We start from the raw sequence: 18,666 nt of genomic DNA on the forward strand, positions 1-18,666 counted from the left end.
CTAAGCCCAGTAGTCCTCCAGCTCTGCAATGTCAGATGCCATGCAATGTTCAAATCTTCAACAGGTCAAAGAACTATTACAATTTCTAAAGTCCTGCTTCCAGACTGCCCAGGGAGGCTCAGTTCAGCCCCAGCTCCCCCAAATCTTCCCTCCATAACAACTTCCCCCATACTCAAAGTATCCAGGCCTGTTCACTTACACTGCAGTTGCACAGCCCCTCAGAGCCAGGAAAGAATTTACTTGGATTAACAGAATATGCTTATTCTAAAAACCTAAACAGCACCAAGCCAAAGTTAAATACATGGAGGCATTTCAGAGGCACCAAAGAAGGTTTTGTGGTTGCTTAAGGCACGTATGTGTATCAAAACACACAGTCTCTGCTAGAACTGAAATGAAGTTCTGCAACAGACTGCAGATGGTGAAAGATTTGACAGATTTCCAGTTAACAGTCTCTCTCTTCTCCTGTTTAAAGCTAAAATCCACTGAAGTTCAAGCCTCCACAGGATACCAGCAGACCCTTGCCTTGTGTGGAAAAAGGAATTCATCCTGCAGGGTAACTGTACCTCCTCTGCTCAGCCTTGCCACTGAAACAGGGATTTCAGCAGGGATGAGTGTCTCTGGGGAACGTGGAGATTGAAGTCTGGATTTCCTACCTGCTCACTTAAGCTCTGTATCAGTTTTTAACAAGAAGAGATATTACTGCAATACCATATTTTATACTAATGGCCTTTAGAAAAGGACAACAAATCAGTAATGTAAGAGAATAACAAGCAACCTTTGCTTCCAGTCTTGCACGGCTGCAGGAATGTAACTGCCTGTACAGACATTTGTGTCCTGTCAGCTCTTAGGGGACCATCCACAACACACTGCCCCCAAAATCTGCTTGAGTGTGGACTCATTCAAGTCAAAAACCCCCTAATTTAAAACCTCTCTCACTTCTTTTTCCCTGAAGAAACTCATTCCTTTTGGTAGATGCAACAAACCCTGGGAAGGAAAATAACAGTGCAAAGAACATAAGCAATCACTGAAGTGTTTTATCCTTTAGAGGACATTCACTCCTTCCCTGTGTGACTCAAAACAAACCTAATTTACTAAGAAATTGTAATTAAAAGATAAATCATCATTTTGAAGAAACAAAGGTTTGGGCTCCTCAGCAAGTTACCCAAACACAGCACATCCCCATCCCTCCCACAGGCACTGCAGGAGTCAGTGCAGTTCACAGCTCCCTCTGTTACTGATGCATCAGGGAAGGCAATTTTCATTTTAAATATGGTTTAAGCCCAGATTGTAAAAAAATATGTATGTCAGGAAACTGCAGTAATCCATTTCAATTTTGTTTTGCAGCTGAATCATTATCAGCCAGCAAGACTTACCCTTCCTTAGAGAAATATAAAGATTAATAACCATCCTTACAGTAAATTCAGTGTCCCCTTCTGATTGCATCTCATGAAGACATAAAAGAACATGCTCATGTTAGTCCATGAGCTTGAAGACATGAAAACAGCACAAGTCACATTTGTCACACAACAATTCTTACACTGAGACTTACAGATCTCAAGCTTCAATTTAATGCACGGAAGTAGCAGTCCACAGTAAAAATTAAGATTAGCTAAATTAGTCTATTTTTGGTCTTCCTCATTCCATCTGAAGCACTCTCTGGTAACAAGCTTAGTATCAAAACCAAGTCTGTTCCTACTGAACATGAAGAACCCAGAGCACTCTGTCTTAAAACCCACCAGAGTAAAATATTCAAGGTGCATTTGCTGAGACTCAAAAAGTAAATCAGGGAAGTTTTGGCAAAAAAACCCATAGATACAACATAAATAAGGAGTGATAAGGTTTAATTTGGGGGGTGGGTCCTGGTTTCCTGCTTTTCTCCTGATGAGGTTAAATGACAAACCCCCCTGCCCTCAGCTGATCCCAGTTCGTGGTACACACGTGGGATGAAGCTGCTGACAATGTATGGACACAATTCAAATGACTCTGCTCAGGTCCTCAAGGACCTCCTTAAACATCTTATGAGGTGCCTCTACTGCTCAAAACCCAAACCAAGAGAGGGTAGGAATTTCTTTCCTTCCCATAATTATCCAAGCTGCCTGCAGTAAAGTTTGTGAGGACTGAACTTCACAGAAAGCTTTTTCCTTCTGGGAGAGACTCAAATTCAACACTTAATATGCAATTACAAACCAAGCAGAAATTACTTCTGCCCCTTTAAGTCCAAATGGGAAAGTACAAAGAATCAAGATGGATACAAAAAAAAATCCAGAAAATTTGGGTTGAATGGAACAAGCAGTGAGTCCAACCTTCCACTTGCACAGTTCCATCAGATCCAGCTGTTTAAAGACTTGTCCAGCCCAGGTTTGAGGATCACCAGGCACACTCTTTCTAGACACCCTGATCCAATATGAAAGCTGGAATCTGAAATCAACTTCAGAGAAATACTCAAAGGCAGAGGAAGCAAATTCCTCTGAGCAAAACCAGGGAACAATAAGGACAAGAACAATGTTCAGAATATTCAAGTCTGCCTCGCTTTTATTGCAAGCCTTCATTTCAAGAGGTCATGCAGCTGGTGGAACACAAATCTCCATGTGAACACAAATCCAGAAGCAAACGCTCCAAGCTGCGATGAAAAAGCATCTGTAATTTAGATAAATGACAGCTCGCTGCAGGAACAGCCTCAGCATTCAGGTCTTGTTCTTCAGAAAGAGCCTGCACACAGTTTGGCTCATTTAGATTCAAATGCCACAAAACAGCCCAGCTCCTGGATGAAAGATCACATCTTTATGCAGGAAGGCTTTCTTGGCAAGCTCAGGGGAGTCTGTCGACCAAGAACAAGGAGCCAAGGTATGGCTGTTTATTCAGGTACCACATCTGTGCCACCAACTCGGAGATGTGACACCTCTTCAGACAGAACTGTTCCCAAAGCCTTCCCTGATGGTGAGGCCTCCAGATGAAAAAATACCATCAGGAACCAAGGAACAGGGGAGCCAAACTGCTGCATTCAGCCTGAAGAGCTGGAACTGAAGAACTCTCCTTCCAGCTGCCATTAGCTTGGGTGCTGGAAAACAGACCCTCCAAGGTGGGACAGGCAGGACACAATGGCCTGGTCTGGGCTTTTACTCCTTCATTTCTTGGTGTTTTCCTCAGGAAGTCAGGGCACTGGTGTGGGAGTGCTGCTGGAGGGGAAGAGGTGGCTGCCAGGCTGGAGTGCCTGGGTGATGGATTTGTGGGCTAGGCTGCTCCCTGTAGTTGCACAATAAGTAAACAAGGGAGGTGAAGCTGAAAGCCCTGGGGATTAATGACCCAGCAGGTATTTTCACTGCTCATGCCATGGAAATCAACCTGTAATTGCAGCTTCAAGTGGTCACACATAAAAAGCACGGAGTGAAGAGTTACACATTAGGAAATGCAAACACTGTGATAAGCTGTGAAGCTTCAGCTCAGTTCTCTTAGCATATGTATGATCCCTAACTACCTTCTCCATCCCTTCCTTCCCATAAATCCCCACCCTCACCCAGTGAATTTGGTGGGACAACATTCCCTGAGCACAGAACTTTCATTACAGTCCTTTTCCTTAACCTGGTAGTCAGTGTGGAGTTCTGAGCCCAGCCAATCCTGTCAGCCCTGCTCATTTGACAGCACCCTTTCTAAGGATCCACGGGGCTCTCCAGAGCTCTCACACTGCCCCACATGTCAAGGGCCAACCGTGGATTTCTAAAAGGCTGGAGAACTAAGAGTTCAGGGCATCAGAATGACCCTTCTAGTTTTGGTACCCAGAACAAATGTCCCAAATCCAGTTTTTCAAATGCTCCCAATTTTTATGGGATCCTGCTCTGTGTCTGGAAATACAACTCCACTAGCTGGGGGTCTGAGCTGCGGAGATGAGCAGCCAGGCCTGGAGTTGTGTATCAGCACCAAATCTATAACTCTCCACACACCTGGAAAGGTTCCCAGTACCTTCCCAGCCAGGACCACAATCCACAGCCGGGCAGGGACACACCTGGTTCTCCAGGATGGCACTGACCTGACTCACCAGACCACCACCTACATACAACTTCTTCCCAGATAAAACCATCTCACCCAGTGCTTCTACAAATACCAGGTAATTTAAGATCTTATTGGGCCACCTGGAAATTCTGGATTTCTTCAGGTGTCTGAGGCTACCGCAGCCTCTGCTTAAAATGATCTCAGCCATTACCTGTGGGGATGAATTACTGATGTCAGCGCAATCACAGCAACACTCCAGAGATCAGACAGCTTGTTGGGCACCTGAATATCCAATCATCATTCCTCCCACAAACAACTTAATCTTTATTTATATTAGTTTATTGCCTCAATTGCACAGCACAGACAAACCTCTTTGGGAAGGAGACAAACTCCTGGTGAGCCTTCAGAACAGACCAGCATTCCCAGCTGGAGCAGCAGCTTCATCAGACACAGCCAGGTGCATCAGGGAGCCCAGGTCACCAAGGACTCACATCAGAGCCAAAAGAGTCAATACACAAAATTCCCACAAAATAAATCACAGGATCAGCCAGGTTGGAAAAGCCCTCTGAGATCATCAAGTCCAACCCTCGATCCAACCCCACCTTGTCACCCAGCCCATGGCACTGATGGCACATCCAGGCTCTGCTCAAACACCTCCAGGGACAGAGAATCCATCACTTCCCTGGGCAGCCTGATCACTCTCCATGGAAAAAATTCCTTCCTAATATCCAACCTAAACCTCCCCTGGCAAAGCTCAAGGCTGAGCCCTCTTGTCCTACTGCTGGTTCCTGGAGAAGAGACCGACCCCCACCTGGCTCCCCCTCCTGTCAGGAGTTGCAGAGAGTGCTGAGGTCCCCCCTGAGCCTCCTCCTCTCCAGGCTGAGCCCCCCCAGCTCCCTCAGCATCTCCTCATGGCAATTGTGCTCCAGTCCCTTCCCCAGCCTCGCTGCTCTTCTCTGCCCCTGCTCTAGCCCCTCCATGTCATTCCTGAGCTGAGGGCTCAGAGCTGGACACAGCACTCCAGGGGTGGCCTCACAGGGGCAGCATCACTGCCCTGCTCCTGCTGCCACCCTGCTCCTGACACAATTCCCTCCTTTAAAAAGCCCTAAAGCCAGAGGTAGAGTTGTGCAGATTTATTGGTCCTGAACATCAACCATGTCAGTGAAAATCCCTCACCAACTGCTGCAATCCCTCCCCCCTCTGAAGCTCCCTGGCAGAGCAGCACATGGCACTCAAGCTGAGGGGAAAGAGTCCCTGACACGAACACTTAAGGGAGATCCAAATTTTACACAAGCTCGAGCTACATTAACACCCAAACTGGAAACCCAGCAAGGCTCAACAGGCTCTTGTACCAAAAGTTTTTATACAGATCAAGAGCAGCTGTCCTTCCTTCACCAGGCTGCTTTTCCCTCCCTTTTATTGCTGCAGATCCCTCATTTAGTTGTTGGGTTCCCACATTTGCCCTGAAGCCCCACAGGGCGGGGCTGGGCATCACCTGAACACAGCCCTTCAATCAGGAGCAGGCTCCATGCTGAGGATGACCTTCAGCTGGCTCTGGGCACTAGTTATTTCTCCAACACCTTCAGAAGCAGGCTGTTTTTCTAAACCATTAAAGAAAAAGCCATTAAATTGGTTTTTAAGTCAGTGTGTCTGTAATACAGCACAGGCCACCTGCCCCCCTCAGTGAGGCCCCCCTGCCATGCTTTGTCTGCCACAGCTTTAACTCTTATTTAACTTATCAAAAGGATGTCAGAAGGCTTATACAAGTTCACCTCTAATGTACTCCTTATCCTCTTAGGAGCCACTGAATGAAATGTGAGTTAATGAATAACACAGTAGGAATTATTTCATTATCCCCACGGTGAGAGGGAGCCATCTGATTCTTGGATATGATGTCAGACTTGAGAATCAGCCAGTGGTACTTACTCAGCCTTCCAGTGCTCACTCGACAGCTCCAGCAGTGGTGTTCCCAAGGAAAGGCTGCACTGCCAGAACGTGCAGCAAAGCTGCTCCTCAGCAGCCTTAGGAGGAATTAAAGCAGCAGGAGGGAGCAACTGGAGCCTGTCATTCTGCTCCCACACAAGGGAGAGGGCTTTAGCAGCACACATTTCATGTCCAGGCCTTGCACAGGTATGGAAATTAAAGCAGTGAGAGCATGTCAGCTCTTCACATTTTCCCTCCTGCCTTACATCTACTTTTACATGTCAACCCCACCCCCAAGTTATCACTTGTCTCTGGTACTAAGTCAGCCTGTCTATTAAACTCCATCAAAAACCCAGGACACTTGAAGGGAAATCTGCAGTGAGGTACAGATCCTTCATCAGTCATTGGCAATCCCGTTTTCTGGCATTCAAGGCCCCTTCCCTTCCACTTGGTTAAACTAAGGCTTCTCACTCGAGAACCTGATGCCTCATGACATCAGAAGATGTTCCCAGGAACAACACCCATCTCCTGCCAGCACGGGAGGGCAACCCCAAGGGAGAACAAGTCCTCCTGCAGGTCATCAACACATCTGCCTGCAGTAACAACCAGCTTTAGATTGCCTGAAGAGTTTGTGTGTTTAAAGAACTAATTGTGCCAAGGAGACCAGGGGGCTTAAGAAGGTGTCTAGAGCTGGTATTTCACTGATTTCCTAAGCACCCTCACTGCTATCAAGACAGCTCTGCTGGGCAGTGCCCTTCAGATAGTTTGGCTCTCAGGACACGTGTCCCTTCCTGTCCAGAACACCCTGAACTCCCTTCACATTGTGCAGGCAGGAGCAAGAAAGCAGCAGACATTTGAGCAGCTCACCCCAACCCATCACAGAGCCTGCAGGTATTACCAGGTGTTCCCCTCTAACTACCTGAGTGGTGAGGAATAAACCAGTACACAGGCAACCTAAAAACCTAAGCAAGAGGAAAAACTGGAAAGCCTGGGAGCCCAAAGCTGGGAGATGGCTCTAGTTTTTCATCTGCACGAGAAGTTACTCTCCCTGACATGTTCTATTCAATGTCATACTCAACACAAGCAGATTTCTGTGCATGGACTGCACGAACTGAGGCGTGTTCTCTTTTTAAGGAGTGATTTTCCCACAGCCTGTAGCCTGCACTCTCTCCTGGACAGCCACACAGCACTGGGGCTGTGTGACACGCCAAAAGCAAAGGGTAATTGTGCCACACTCCTTATCATGCTGTAGCAAACACTATCTCCTAGCCCAGCACGTGCTGTTCTGTCATTCTCACATGAGTGTGCACATGTAAGTTGTATTCATAGTCCAGGCCTGGTCTCACAATCACTGCCACGACTGCAGTGTTCCAGTATATTTAGAATGGCTCTGGTAATTTTACAGCTCACTTTAATAGTGCCATTAAGACACCCCAGCCTCCAAACCCACTGCTGTCCTATAAGCATTCATCTTCAGTTCTTCAACCATCACTCAAAATACCAGTATTTAAGACACAATACCCATGACACAACACTCATTAAGATACAATAACCCAAGCCAGCATCTGTAAAATGGATGGAAAATTCAGTAAGATAAACCATGAGACGTTGGCTTTGGAGCAAGTCTGTTGTACCAGAAGCTTCTGAACTGGGAGAGAACAGGATCTCCCTGCACGTGAGGAGCGTGTGTGCGCAGGAATGTCTGAGTCAGTGCCCACTCACCCATGAGCTGATCTGCAGAGCATACAGCAGTGCTTCAGCCTGCACAGCTGGAAATCAGTGCCTAAAAGCAAGCACAATAACACAGAGTGAGGTAAGAAACAAGCTTTGGAGGTGTGATGTCACTTAAGAGGGTAATGGGATCAAACTGGTGAGGTTGGGAGCCCTCGCTCTGGCTTGGGCAGTGATACTGCTTAAGTTGAGCCACGTGCTTCCACTGCCCACTGAGTCACAGCTGTCCTTACACAACACAGCCAGCTTCCTCAGGGCTGTCCCCTGGGCCCTGCCAGGCTGGATCTGCCCTCCTGCTCCAGCTGTGCTGGTTAACCAGCCCTTCATGCCCAGAAAACTGCCAAAGCCATCTGCAGCCAAGAGAGATCCACCTCTCCTGGAGGCATCCTCAGTGCCAGGGCCACGCCAGCTGCACACAAAAACTGCCCCAGACACCTTAAGGAAGATTCACCTCACCAAAAGCCAGATTTTGTCTCTGATATTTTCCCTTTTAAGAAGTCCCACATTCTATCCCTTAGTGGGCAGTTCTTACCTATTTTGAACACCCACTTCAGGAGACAGAAACATTCTTAATTCAACTGTGCGGTCTGGTGGGAGGACAGGAATATCCAACTGCCCTTAACTCTGCAGTTTCCAGCTTAAATACATCCAGACAGACTCACTTGAAGGAAGTAAACAATGTCATCCAGACTGTCTGGGGAAGCAACAGTAATTTAAAACCAGAGCTGCACACTGCAGGTTGGGGTTCAAATGTGAACAGCAAGAGCTCAGACATTCCCTCTATTAACACAAACAGCTTTTATCCTCAACAGCTGCACGATTCTTCCAACCACGATTCTTCCTCACACCCCAAGATTTTTCCTAGCACTAAGTGGCTGCCTAAGTGAGACTCAGTTATAAAGTCATTTTATCACCACTACTATTTTCTCAAAGCTTAAAAATTAAATCAAGGCCTCCACTACTGGAATTTTCATTACCAGGAAGCGGCAGTAATGCTTATTGCATTATGGTTATTGGTTTGTTCTCCCAACACAATAACTCCATCAGTTCAATGCTTTGAGTTAATTATTATTGCCTAACAGAGGTAAATGCAAACAGAAGCCTAAAGAGCATGGAATTAACAGTAGGAAACCAAGCTCAACTATTTCAAGATAAACCAAATACTTCATGATCACCTGCAAGTATCAGGGAAATTCTCACACAGGTCTGTGTATTGGAAATTAAAAACCCTGATGATCAGAGCGTCAGAAAACAGCCACAGAGAAATTACACAAGGAGGTAAAGACCCAAACTTTGTCCTGTATCTGGATACTTGGGATTAGCAGTGAAGAAAAGTTCATTACAACAAAATAACTAGGACTTGGACTGCAGTATTTCCAGAATATTCTGTCAGATTCTCTCAGCAATAAAGCATAAATAAGCACGAACGATTCCCTGGAGAGTCCCCCAAAGCTCCAGGGATTCTGGGGAGCTTCTGATCAAAAGGTACCTCCGGTGATACCTTTCTGTCACTTGAAGGGGGCAGGGAGCCACAGCAGGCAGGAGGTGAGGACGGCAGCAGTGAGCCAGCCCTGGCACTGACCTCTCCACTGAAGGGCCAGCAGTTGCCAGGGAAGTCTGAGTGAGTTCCACTGCCAAGGCTGACCTTGGAACTGCTCGAACAAGCGCCTCCTGTGAGGCTGCTGCTCGGAGATGCTCCCGCGGCAGCCCAGAGCCTGCGAGCCCGGCAGTGAAGTGGCTGCTCCACAACAATGCGCTCCGCTGCGGGAGCGGCTCACCAGCCAGTGAATAGACAATGGAAAGAGCCATTCAAGTGTCAGTCCTCGAGTCCAGCCAGGACAAAGTGCTTTTTGTTTCTGTCTTGGAGATCCTGACGAATCAAAAGTAGATTAAGTGTGCTGGCAGAGCGGCTGCTCCCTCCCAGACGGATACGTGATCCCAGGGAAGGGACCTGCCAGGGCTCTGCAGTCACTCACCCCGGCACACACAGCCCTGCACATGCTCTGCCCTCCCTGGGGCACGCTGGGAGTGAATCCTGCCTTCGAGTAGCACGGTAAACTGACAGGGAATCACTCTGCTCACAGGAAACAACCCCACCAGTAAGAACTGCAGGTCCTTGTGGTATAGGTAAAGAACGTCAAGAAGGACGTTCCGTCTTGTTCGAGCCAGGAGGAATCTCTGTCTGAGCACAGTTACCACTGAAGGCTTTGTTACCTCCAGGGGAGGCTCTGAAATAGATACATTTGTGTTTTCCACAACATCCATCTGGTCTTGCTAAGTTCTCAGCATTATTTTTTAGCAGCTCAGTGACAACAACAGTATCACTGAGTAACTCTCCGGTCTGAAGTTTCAGTTCATTAGTCCTCTCTGCTGGGTTAAAATAAAAACACAACCACCTTAACATCCACAGATCCAAAAGCAGCCCCCAGCTCCATAACCCACAAGGAACAGGCACATGTTATCTGTGGAAAACACATGAGCATTTATCAAGCAACATATCAAATCTTACCACAAATACTGAACAAACCCCAGCGATCCAACTGCTTCAGTTAACAATTAATAAAAGCTCTGAGAAAAAGGAATGCATCTGCTCCCACTTCCTACATAAATCTCAAGCAATACCACAGACACAGAACAGCCTGAGGAGCTGCATTTCTGAGGGATAATCTGAAATGGGCTGGAGCAGATACCCTTTCAGCATTTAGGGCTGCCTGTGCCAGCAGGTCAGCCCAAGATCCCAGTGCCACGAGCAGATGGAGGCACAGGATCCACGGAGCAGCCCTGCTGCTCTGCACCTTTCCCAGGCTCCATCCTCTGCCCAGGGCAACCCCAGCACAGGGACCATTTACCTACAGAAGCACAACAAAGCCCTGCAGAAACACATGTTAAATGCTTTACTTGCAGCAACCCTGGTCTAGAAGGGTTAAAAATCCCCTCCAGAGTATCAGTCTGAACGTGGCACTAAGACTGCCCCTTAAACCTGGAGGATGCAAAGGCTGACACGACACTAACACAGCTAAAGTTGCAGATTTCTACCTCCAATCTGCCTGCAAGGAACGCTGTCACTTGTGACAAGGAGTTAAAGGGCTGGAAGGAAGAGAAAGAACAACATTTGAGTTGTGATGAACTCAACTCACCAGCTCAGTAAGAAGAGCAGCATTTCTGTGAAAGGTTTACACCAAGCTATCTCAAAATACTAAAAACGGATAGAATTGAAGCCTGCTGTTCAACACCAAGCAAATCTGCTGCTTCTCCACTTGAAAATTCAGTGAGGCTTCAAAGTAGGACAAGCCTAACTAGACAAACTAGAAGACTTATTCCTTCCTTCAGAACTGAAGCTTTCAGACCCTTCCATCCAACCTACTCCATCCAGCACTTCATTTTTAAGATATTCCAGCATATGTTATTCACCCAGCCTACTTCAGATGAGATATTAATAAGGACTTTTCCCCATTCCTCCCCAAAAGAAAACCTGTAAAACTGACATCACAGACAATGTAAAACACATCACTTCGAGATAAGGTTGAAATTAAGACACCAATCTCAGAAGTATTTCCAGATTTTCACAGGCAAGAACTCACCTGCAGACCAACTCTAAGTCCTAATTTAACAGTTCCACACTGTAAATAAGCAAGATTGAAGAATGAGGAAGGTGTGGGAAGACAGGCACAGCTGCTTGTTCTCTACAGGTCACATTTACTTCTTTCTGCTAAAGGAAAAACCTCCCTACCCAGTGAGTGACACACACCTTGGTATTTAAATAACTGAGATCTGGAGATGTGGGGCAGAGGTGAACAGGCAGGAGTTAACCCTTCAAACAAATGCAGGTTTTAACTGGATAAATTCCTACCCTATACTTAGAGTTTAAAGGTTACAAAAAGCTCAGTGTTGGAGGAACAGATCAGCACCAGGCAACAAGCTTTTTATAACATGGCAAAGATGCTCTGAATTCCTTGTAGAGGCTGAGCTGTCACTCACCCAGCTTGATCTGTGGATCCCCAGCTCCACAGAAAGGTTCACCATTTCTCTTTCACATTCTAACATGCAATAAAGCTGCCAATATGTCAGTTAACCTCCGAGTTATAATGTTATTAAAAAAATAAGCAAAGTAACCAAGTCTTGATTTTTGAGTGGTCACAGGTGGAGCAGCTCCTCAGGAGGCACCGGACAAGCAGCAGATTCTTCAGACAAGTTTCAAGCCATCAAATTTGTTTCAACATGTCCAAACTCTGGCTAAGTCAAGTCTTTCACCAGCACTCACCGTGAGGTGACCCAGGGAGAGCACAGTGGCACAACCCAGGTGCTGCTGGAACAAGGTGCTGGTTGGGTTTTCTTTGCAGATGTGAAGGATGCACCGAGTTCTTCTGCCACTGCTCATCTTCACTCAGCTGCAAAAGCCCTCTCTGAACTGACCCCAGGGTATTCCTTTACCTCTTGCATTTTAATTAGTTAAAACAAATAGTTAAGGAGATCTTAAGAACGTCAACACCACAAAAAATTCTTCCTCCTAAGTTTTCCCAAGTCAAGCAGGAGGCTTGGAACTCTAGAAAACAATTGCTGCAACACCAGCCTCAAGTTTGCTGTTTATCAACTCATGGAAGCTTCAAAGCTGACCTTTTGCAAGCAGTAAAATCCCAGCTGGCTACACCTGCAACTGCATCACAAATGTGCTTCAGAGCAGCATCTCCAGACTGCTGAAAATCAAATAAACCAGCAATAAAACCACCAAGGCTCACCAACCTACCCGAACAGGCTGCAGCATTCCCTGCACCTGCAGAAGTGGATATCGTGTTCCAAACCCAGCCTGGAAATTCAGAATAGCTCTAGGAATTCCTTAGTTGTCTTGGCAAGAGGCAGTATAAAAACTGGGGAGTTGAAGCACATAAATTAGGTTTTGAGGGTGTTTTGGCATTAAGCCTTTCTTTAAACTGTAAGCTTGATTAGATTCTCCCCAGCCCACCTGCTTACTTCTAATATGGTAAAGAAAAAAACTTTCAGTCCTTTCTCCTCCTTTTCATGATACAAGTCACTTCAGAGCAGCTTCTTTGGCTTGTTTTAACTTAGCACTCCTTGCTTTTGGTAAGTGAAGTCCCTTCAGCTCAATAACAAATGTTACTAGACCTGTAGCATATTTATAGAAAAATCATTTCTTAACTAGTACATGACTTGGCCTGCTGGGATTGACACACGGTAGAAAGGATTTATGATGAGACTGAAAACTGAATGTTGTTGGGAGAAGCAGAAAAAATAAATATAGTAGTTAGAAATACTTAGAAATTCAAAAGAGAAAAGGCAAACTGAGCCATGTTGCCATTTTGAGGCTCTTGAAATACGTTCAATCCGTGAGGCTTAGCCCTGCTTTGTGTCCACTCTGAACGCCAAACCATGTGGGTCTAGGAGCAGGAAGTCTGCTGGAAGCAGGGAAGGATCTGCATCCAGCAGGGGCTGGCAGGTAATCCCTGCCTTTGTGTGAGCAGTGGGCCAGCCTCGGGCAGTTGTACAGTTTAAAAAGCTGGACAATAACTCCAAATACTAATGCTTAGAAAAAGAAGCTACGGGGCACAGCAGCGTGGAACTCACTCCTTAGGGAGCTGCCAACTGTTTCCTGGCCGAGCCCAGCAAATCAAGTCGTCTTATGCAAGAGGAAAAGTCTTCATACCTGAGAGCTGAATGGGAGCACGGCGGGCGTGAGGCAACAGCTCCATTAACTGTAATGGGCTCTGGGTGTGACCCTCAGAGCAGGGGAGCTCCCAAACTGGGGCCTGACACAAACAGCTCAGCCAAGAACCGGGCTTAGAAAGGAAAGCACTAAATAGCTCTTATTGTCTCTGGTATAACAATCTTATACTTGTCAAATGGAGCAAAATCCTCTGTCCACAGCTCCCCAGGATGACTCCCCCAGGTGAACGCCAGACCCACCCAGCTGAGGCATCAGCAGTGGCAGGGATGGACCCAACCACCCTCCACAGGTGAGCAGAGCACCGAGCAGGTTTCACGATCGCTTCCTGCTCCAAGCTGATTACAACAGCAGGTTTGGCATTGCTTGTTTCCCCCTCAATGAATTCACAGAATCACAGAACCAACCAGGTGGGAAAAGACTTCTGAGATCATCAAGTCCAACCTTTGCCCCAGCACCACCTTGAATTACTACAGACTCCCATCCTCAGACCCTCCTGCTGCTGGGGGACCACCAGCCTTTCCAGAGCTCCCAGGAAGAGGTGCCCGTGCGATGCAAACACTGCAGAGGAGCTGGAATGCCCCGGCAATGGAAAGCCAGACAGCTCTGCAACCAGCCTGCCAGTCAACACTTGAGAAGGAAAAGATAATTTGCTGGAGTAATGAGCTAAGTATGGAGCCACCACGACTGCAGCGCCCCAATTACCTCCACCGCTCTGCAGGTGAAACACCTGGGCAAGCAGCAGCTCCAGGAAAGCAGCACTCACCTCGTGCTTAACGGACCAAATTCTGCAAAAGCAGCACCAAGAGTCAAGAGCAGCACCTTGTAACTCCCTGAAGTCTTCTCACCCTCCTCTTCATTACCATATTTCAGCTCTCCAGGGAACCCTATTCTATTTTAGCACACCCCTTGCCCAGTGCTGTCCCCAGGTCAGTGGTGAGCAGTCACCCTCATCAAGTGCCAGCACTCAGCCTGTCATTATAAGCCAAAATTCCAGTTTGACATGTGGAAGGCATTTTGGTTCCAGCTCCTAAAGCCTGCAGAACTGAAAGGGGGAAAAGCAGCACAACAGTAACCAGGCACGGTGGTACCATTAGGCAGCTATACAAGACGTTACTATGTTTAGAAATTGGCTGTTAATGAATACTTACTATTGTTTCACTTTAATAAGGGGTTATGAGTATTACCGATACAGCTATAACCCCACTGATGTCCCATGTGGTCACAGATTGTGAAGGAAGGACCTTCAATTAGCTGTTCCACCAGTTTTCCTTCAAGGCAGTTTCCCTACAAATGGCCTGGTCGGCGGTTTGAGTAGTGCAGGAGTGTTGAACGTGCAGGTGCAGTGTCAGTACACTCAACTTGCAGCCCTTTTCCTAATGAGCCTGGAGTTTTAGGGCAGGTATCTGGGCTCCTTCCTTCCAGCCTAACTGACCCCACAGTTGTGCCAGCACGGACTGTTCAACACTTGGATCTCCAAACCTGAAAAATTTCCAAGTGGCTTCTCCCTGCAGCCCCAATTTACTCCTGTGCTCTGTCCAGGGATGCTCTGCAGCAGGGAAGTACACTAACCAAACACCTCCAAATCATGTGATACTCATGCTTGAGTCTGAAGGGATTAAGAGATTCCAGCTCAAAGTAAAAGAAAACAAGCAAGCTATTGTATTCTGCATTAGAACACAACCATGCCTTGACCATAATCCATTAGCCAAACCTACAAGGAAAGCTGAGCAGACCTGAAAATATTTACCTTTCTTCCATCTTCCTCCTTTTTCCTCAGAGAGTTCAGATTTTCCCAAAGTGCAAAAAAGGTGCATTCTTTTGGAAGTTACTCAAAGAAAGGTTCACTGAACATAGACAAAGATGATAATTTAATCATAATGGGTATCCAACCAGAATATAATGCCCTGTTCACAGCAAATTCCTGCTACCAGCAGTGAGAGAAAATTAAGAATCTGAATTCTCAAATGTACTCATGACTAGTATGTTCACCAATCAGCACACAATTAAGCATTCCTGTTCTGTAATTGTAAAGATGAACACTTGTTTGATAAGGATTAGTCATTAATTTGATGAAAAGCTTATCCACTCTTAAAAAAACCTAGGCACAGTGTTTAGATGGAAAGAAAAGGTCTGCAGGCAGAGGCAGTAAACTTGTGAGTTTACATTAAGTACACTTCACTTGCTTTCAGCTTCCATTTATGAAGGGAAAATCAAAATAACCCAGAAATGCAATCTGCTTAGACATCTTAGGTTCGGTGGATCAAAAGTTCAATAATGCCTACATTACACTAACTATTTGTTCTCAGAAGTGGAAACAAAAAGGAAATAAAGAAAATTCAAATACAATACAATCAAAGCTATGAGGTGAAAACAACTCCAGTGTTTCTCCTCTGGTCAGGCCACAGCAAACAGTGGAGACAGAGACCTGCCCTCACATCACTTTTCAAGTAAAGCTGCTCTGTGATATGGCAGGTGAGTTTTCTTCTCACTGCCTCTCCTTTTGGCTCTTCTGTTCTTTGCCAGCAGACAGACAGGTATTTGAAAAGCCTGAACTGAGAGAGCCCCAGAGCAGTAAAAGTCAGCTTTGGTAACAGCAGTTTTAGAGAAGACACCAAAGGCTGGAGGGGAGAAAACTGAGAACACTTTGCAGCTGCAGCAAATGCAGCACTAGGTCTGAAAGGGTCTCAAAGCAAACAGCAACCACTGCAACCGGCACAACCTCCCAGCCTCTCATTTATCTCTGGTTTAAGTTTCAATGACAGCAATTACACTCTGGCAGATAGCAGGAATAACCAGAGCTTTCCCAGGTATACATTTAGGCCAATTACGGCTACAAGAGATGGAATCACAGCCCCAGCTCCCTCCCTGTCCTCATCTGCTCGCCGAGAGAACAGGCACAGTCAGGCTCTTCGGGCCCTCCTAACTACCAGGCAGGATATTCCATGGAAATGCTCTCCACCAATTCCAAACCTAGAAACTCCAAGGAAACTTTTCACCAGTTCCAGATCCAGAGGCAGCCACTTCAATGAGCAGCGTTGGACTTTAACTCATTTTGAAAGGCCCTGGTGATAGCATAAGAGTGACAGGATAGAGTTTAACACCAGGTCAGCTGTTAGACCGGATCATTCTGACATCTCCTGTACAAAACTGAGGTTCCACTTCAGAAGTACTGGGAGTTGCCTCACCCATTAACACCTACTGGAAGATGTTGAAGGTATTAAGACTCCACAGCCAGAAGCAGTTCCACTAGCACAGCAGTTCAAATAAATGGTTCTTAACCTCTGTGTGCTCAGTGTTTTTGTCACTTCTTTACCTCAGCCTTCAGTTCCACTCAACTCTTCAGTGCTTTCAACTACAACTTCCAGCAGCTCAATAACCAAAATCAGTATTTTAGTAGTCTACCCTTGACCTACACTGTGCTAAACTCCCCATGACAAAGACTGGAGGGAAGATCTGGTTTTCCAGCTGCTTTCTGAAATCCTACCACCAGCTATATGGAAACCCCCAAAAATAAGGGGGTTTGAGGAGTCAAGGAGAAGCCTCAGAGGAACTGAGGAGTCACACTCCCAAGGCCTGGGAGTGGAATGATGCACAGGAGCCCTACATGAAAGGCTGCTCTCAGGGTGAGCTGGGAGAGGCCCTGCAGCCAGTCCTGCCTTTGCTCCACTCTCCAAGGGCACTCAGGAGCCAACCAAGTGCATCTTGTCTTCCCAGACTCCCTGTCAACCCACACAGACAGGATTTCTGGCCTCTCCCCTCTCAGGTGCCGGGGAGCAGTTTCCCCCAGGCACTTCCACAAGTGGAGAAAGCAGCACTGGAGAAAACAAGTCTCATTCTGTCACGAGTCTGCCCTTTCCTGGTTGATAGAGGAGTCAAAACCTTCTTTTAAAGATACAGGGAAAGAACAACTATTTTTATTTCTTCCTGAAGTCCTCCCAGGTAACACCACAGAATTAATGCTTTGATTATAGCCCTAGTTTCCAGTCCCAAAGTTGGAGAAGCAAATGAGGCCCACAAAAAGGCAACACAAAACTGTTCTAACAGTGTTTCTATAAATAATGTCTATACCAGTGCACAAATCTCTGGTATTGGAAAGAAAAACTACAAAGACTTAATTATGGCAATGCAGCAGCCTTCCTCCACAAAGCCAACCTGAAGTGCATTACTTCCCACCCATATTGCCTATATGTTCTAGAAACTAAACCTTCAGAGTACCAGAACAATTCAAAACACTTAGAGACTATTAGACTTGTAAATACAAAAGACTTCATCATACAGGCACCCCAGAGACCTATTTCATGCTACTTTGCTTTCAGAAATCTCAGTTAAAAGAAAGATTCAAACCATTTTCACTGGTTTTCCCTGATGAAAATCTTTCTTAAAATGGGGTAAGCAGAACCATAAATGAGAGGGTTTGGTAGAATTCTTAGCCACGGGGATAATGTAAAGCATGAGAGAAGCACATACAGGCAGTAAGTTACTTTACCAACATTGTTTCCTTGAAGAGTAGGAAGCTGAGATTATAGTGAAAAAAGTCCTTTTCAATTCTTTCTCCAGTAAAGGCTAAGCCTGATAGGTTAGACCTGGCACATCTGCTAGAGACAGTCCCAGCAAAGAACAACTTCAGTTCTGAAATTAAACCAAGAGGATGTTGCTCTGCAGACAATGCAAGAATGACTGGACTAAAATCAACTGGAGGGAGCACAGAACACACAGCTCAGACCCACATACACAACAGCGAGGAAGAAGACACCTAAATAGCAAAGTAACAGAACACAAGTCCTTCCTACACAGATATTCAATGCCTTCCAGGCCACCTTCTGCAAGCTGCAAGCCTCCCTCGCTGTCCAGCCTGGGAAGTTCAAACGTTGGCACATTCCCTGTTACAGTTGCCCCCATAAAGAACACAGCCCAGTCGGGGTGCTGGGCTGTTCTGGCTGCCTCTCCTAAAGCCCAGCTCTTCCCAAGGAGCCAGGGACTAACAGCGAGTTTCACATTTCATTCTCGCTCCAAGCTGATTCCATAGGTGACAGGACAACGTGCCAAGCTGAGCTCAGTCCAGTGCGAGTTCCAACGCTCCACCAGACACCCACCAGCTAAAACCTGAGGCTGAGCACTCCTGTTTGCACGCTGCAGAAGGGCCTGATGAACAGCCCATGCCACACAAGTCGGTGAAAGCATCAGCCCCTCAGCATCTCAGGCGGAAGCTGCGCAGAGCAAACCCAACTCCACTTCCATCGTGGCTACTCAGAGTCCATCACAATGATGGCTGGAAGCAGTGAGATGTGCTGAGCAAGGCAAAGGACAACTCGCTTTACTTGTCACCTACAGTGCTTCTCCAAGCC

General features: G+C 46.5%; 1 protein-coding gene across 1 annotated transcript in view; it reads right to left on the reverse strand.

Moving 5' to 3' along the window:
• The window catches only part of LOC114069126 (myotubularin-related protein 3-like), a gene marked incomplete at its 3' end in the record, with an annotated part of 67,391 nt that overhangs the window by 44,490 nt on the left and 4,235 nt on the right, over positions 1-18,666 (reverse strand). Inside the window, exon 3 of the mRNA XM_027905709.1 lies at positions 7,633-7,693. Within this exon, the coding sequence (XP_027761510.1) occupies positions 7,633-7,693 (61 nt within the window). The remainder of the gene's footprint in view (positions 1-7,632; positions 7,694-18,666) is intronic.

The sequence above is a fragment of the Empidonax traillii genome, unplaced genomic scaffold (assembly GCF_003031625.1).
Source record: "Empidonax traillii isolate 1590-97213 ecotype Southwest subspecies unplaced genomic scaffold, ASM303162v1 scaffold1197:size200652, whole genome shotgun sequence".
NCBI lineage: Eukaryota > Metazoa > Chordata > Aves > Passeriformes > Tyrannidae > Empidonax > Empidonax traillii.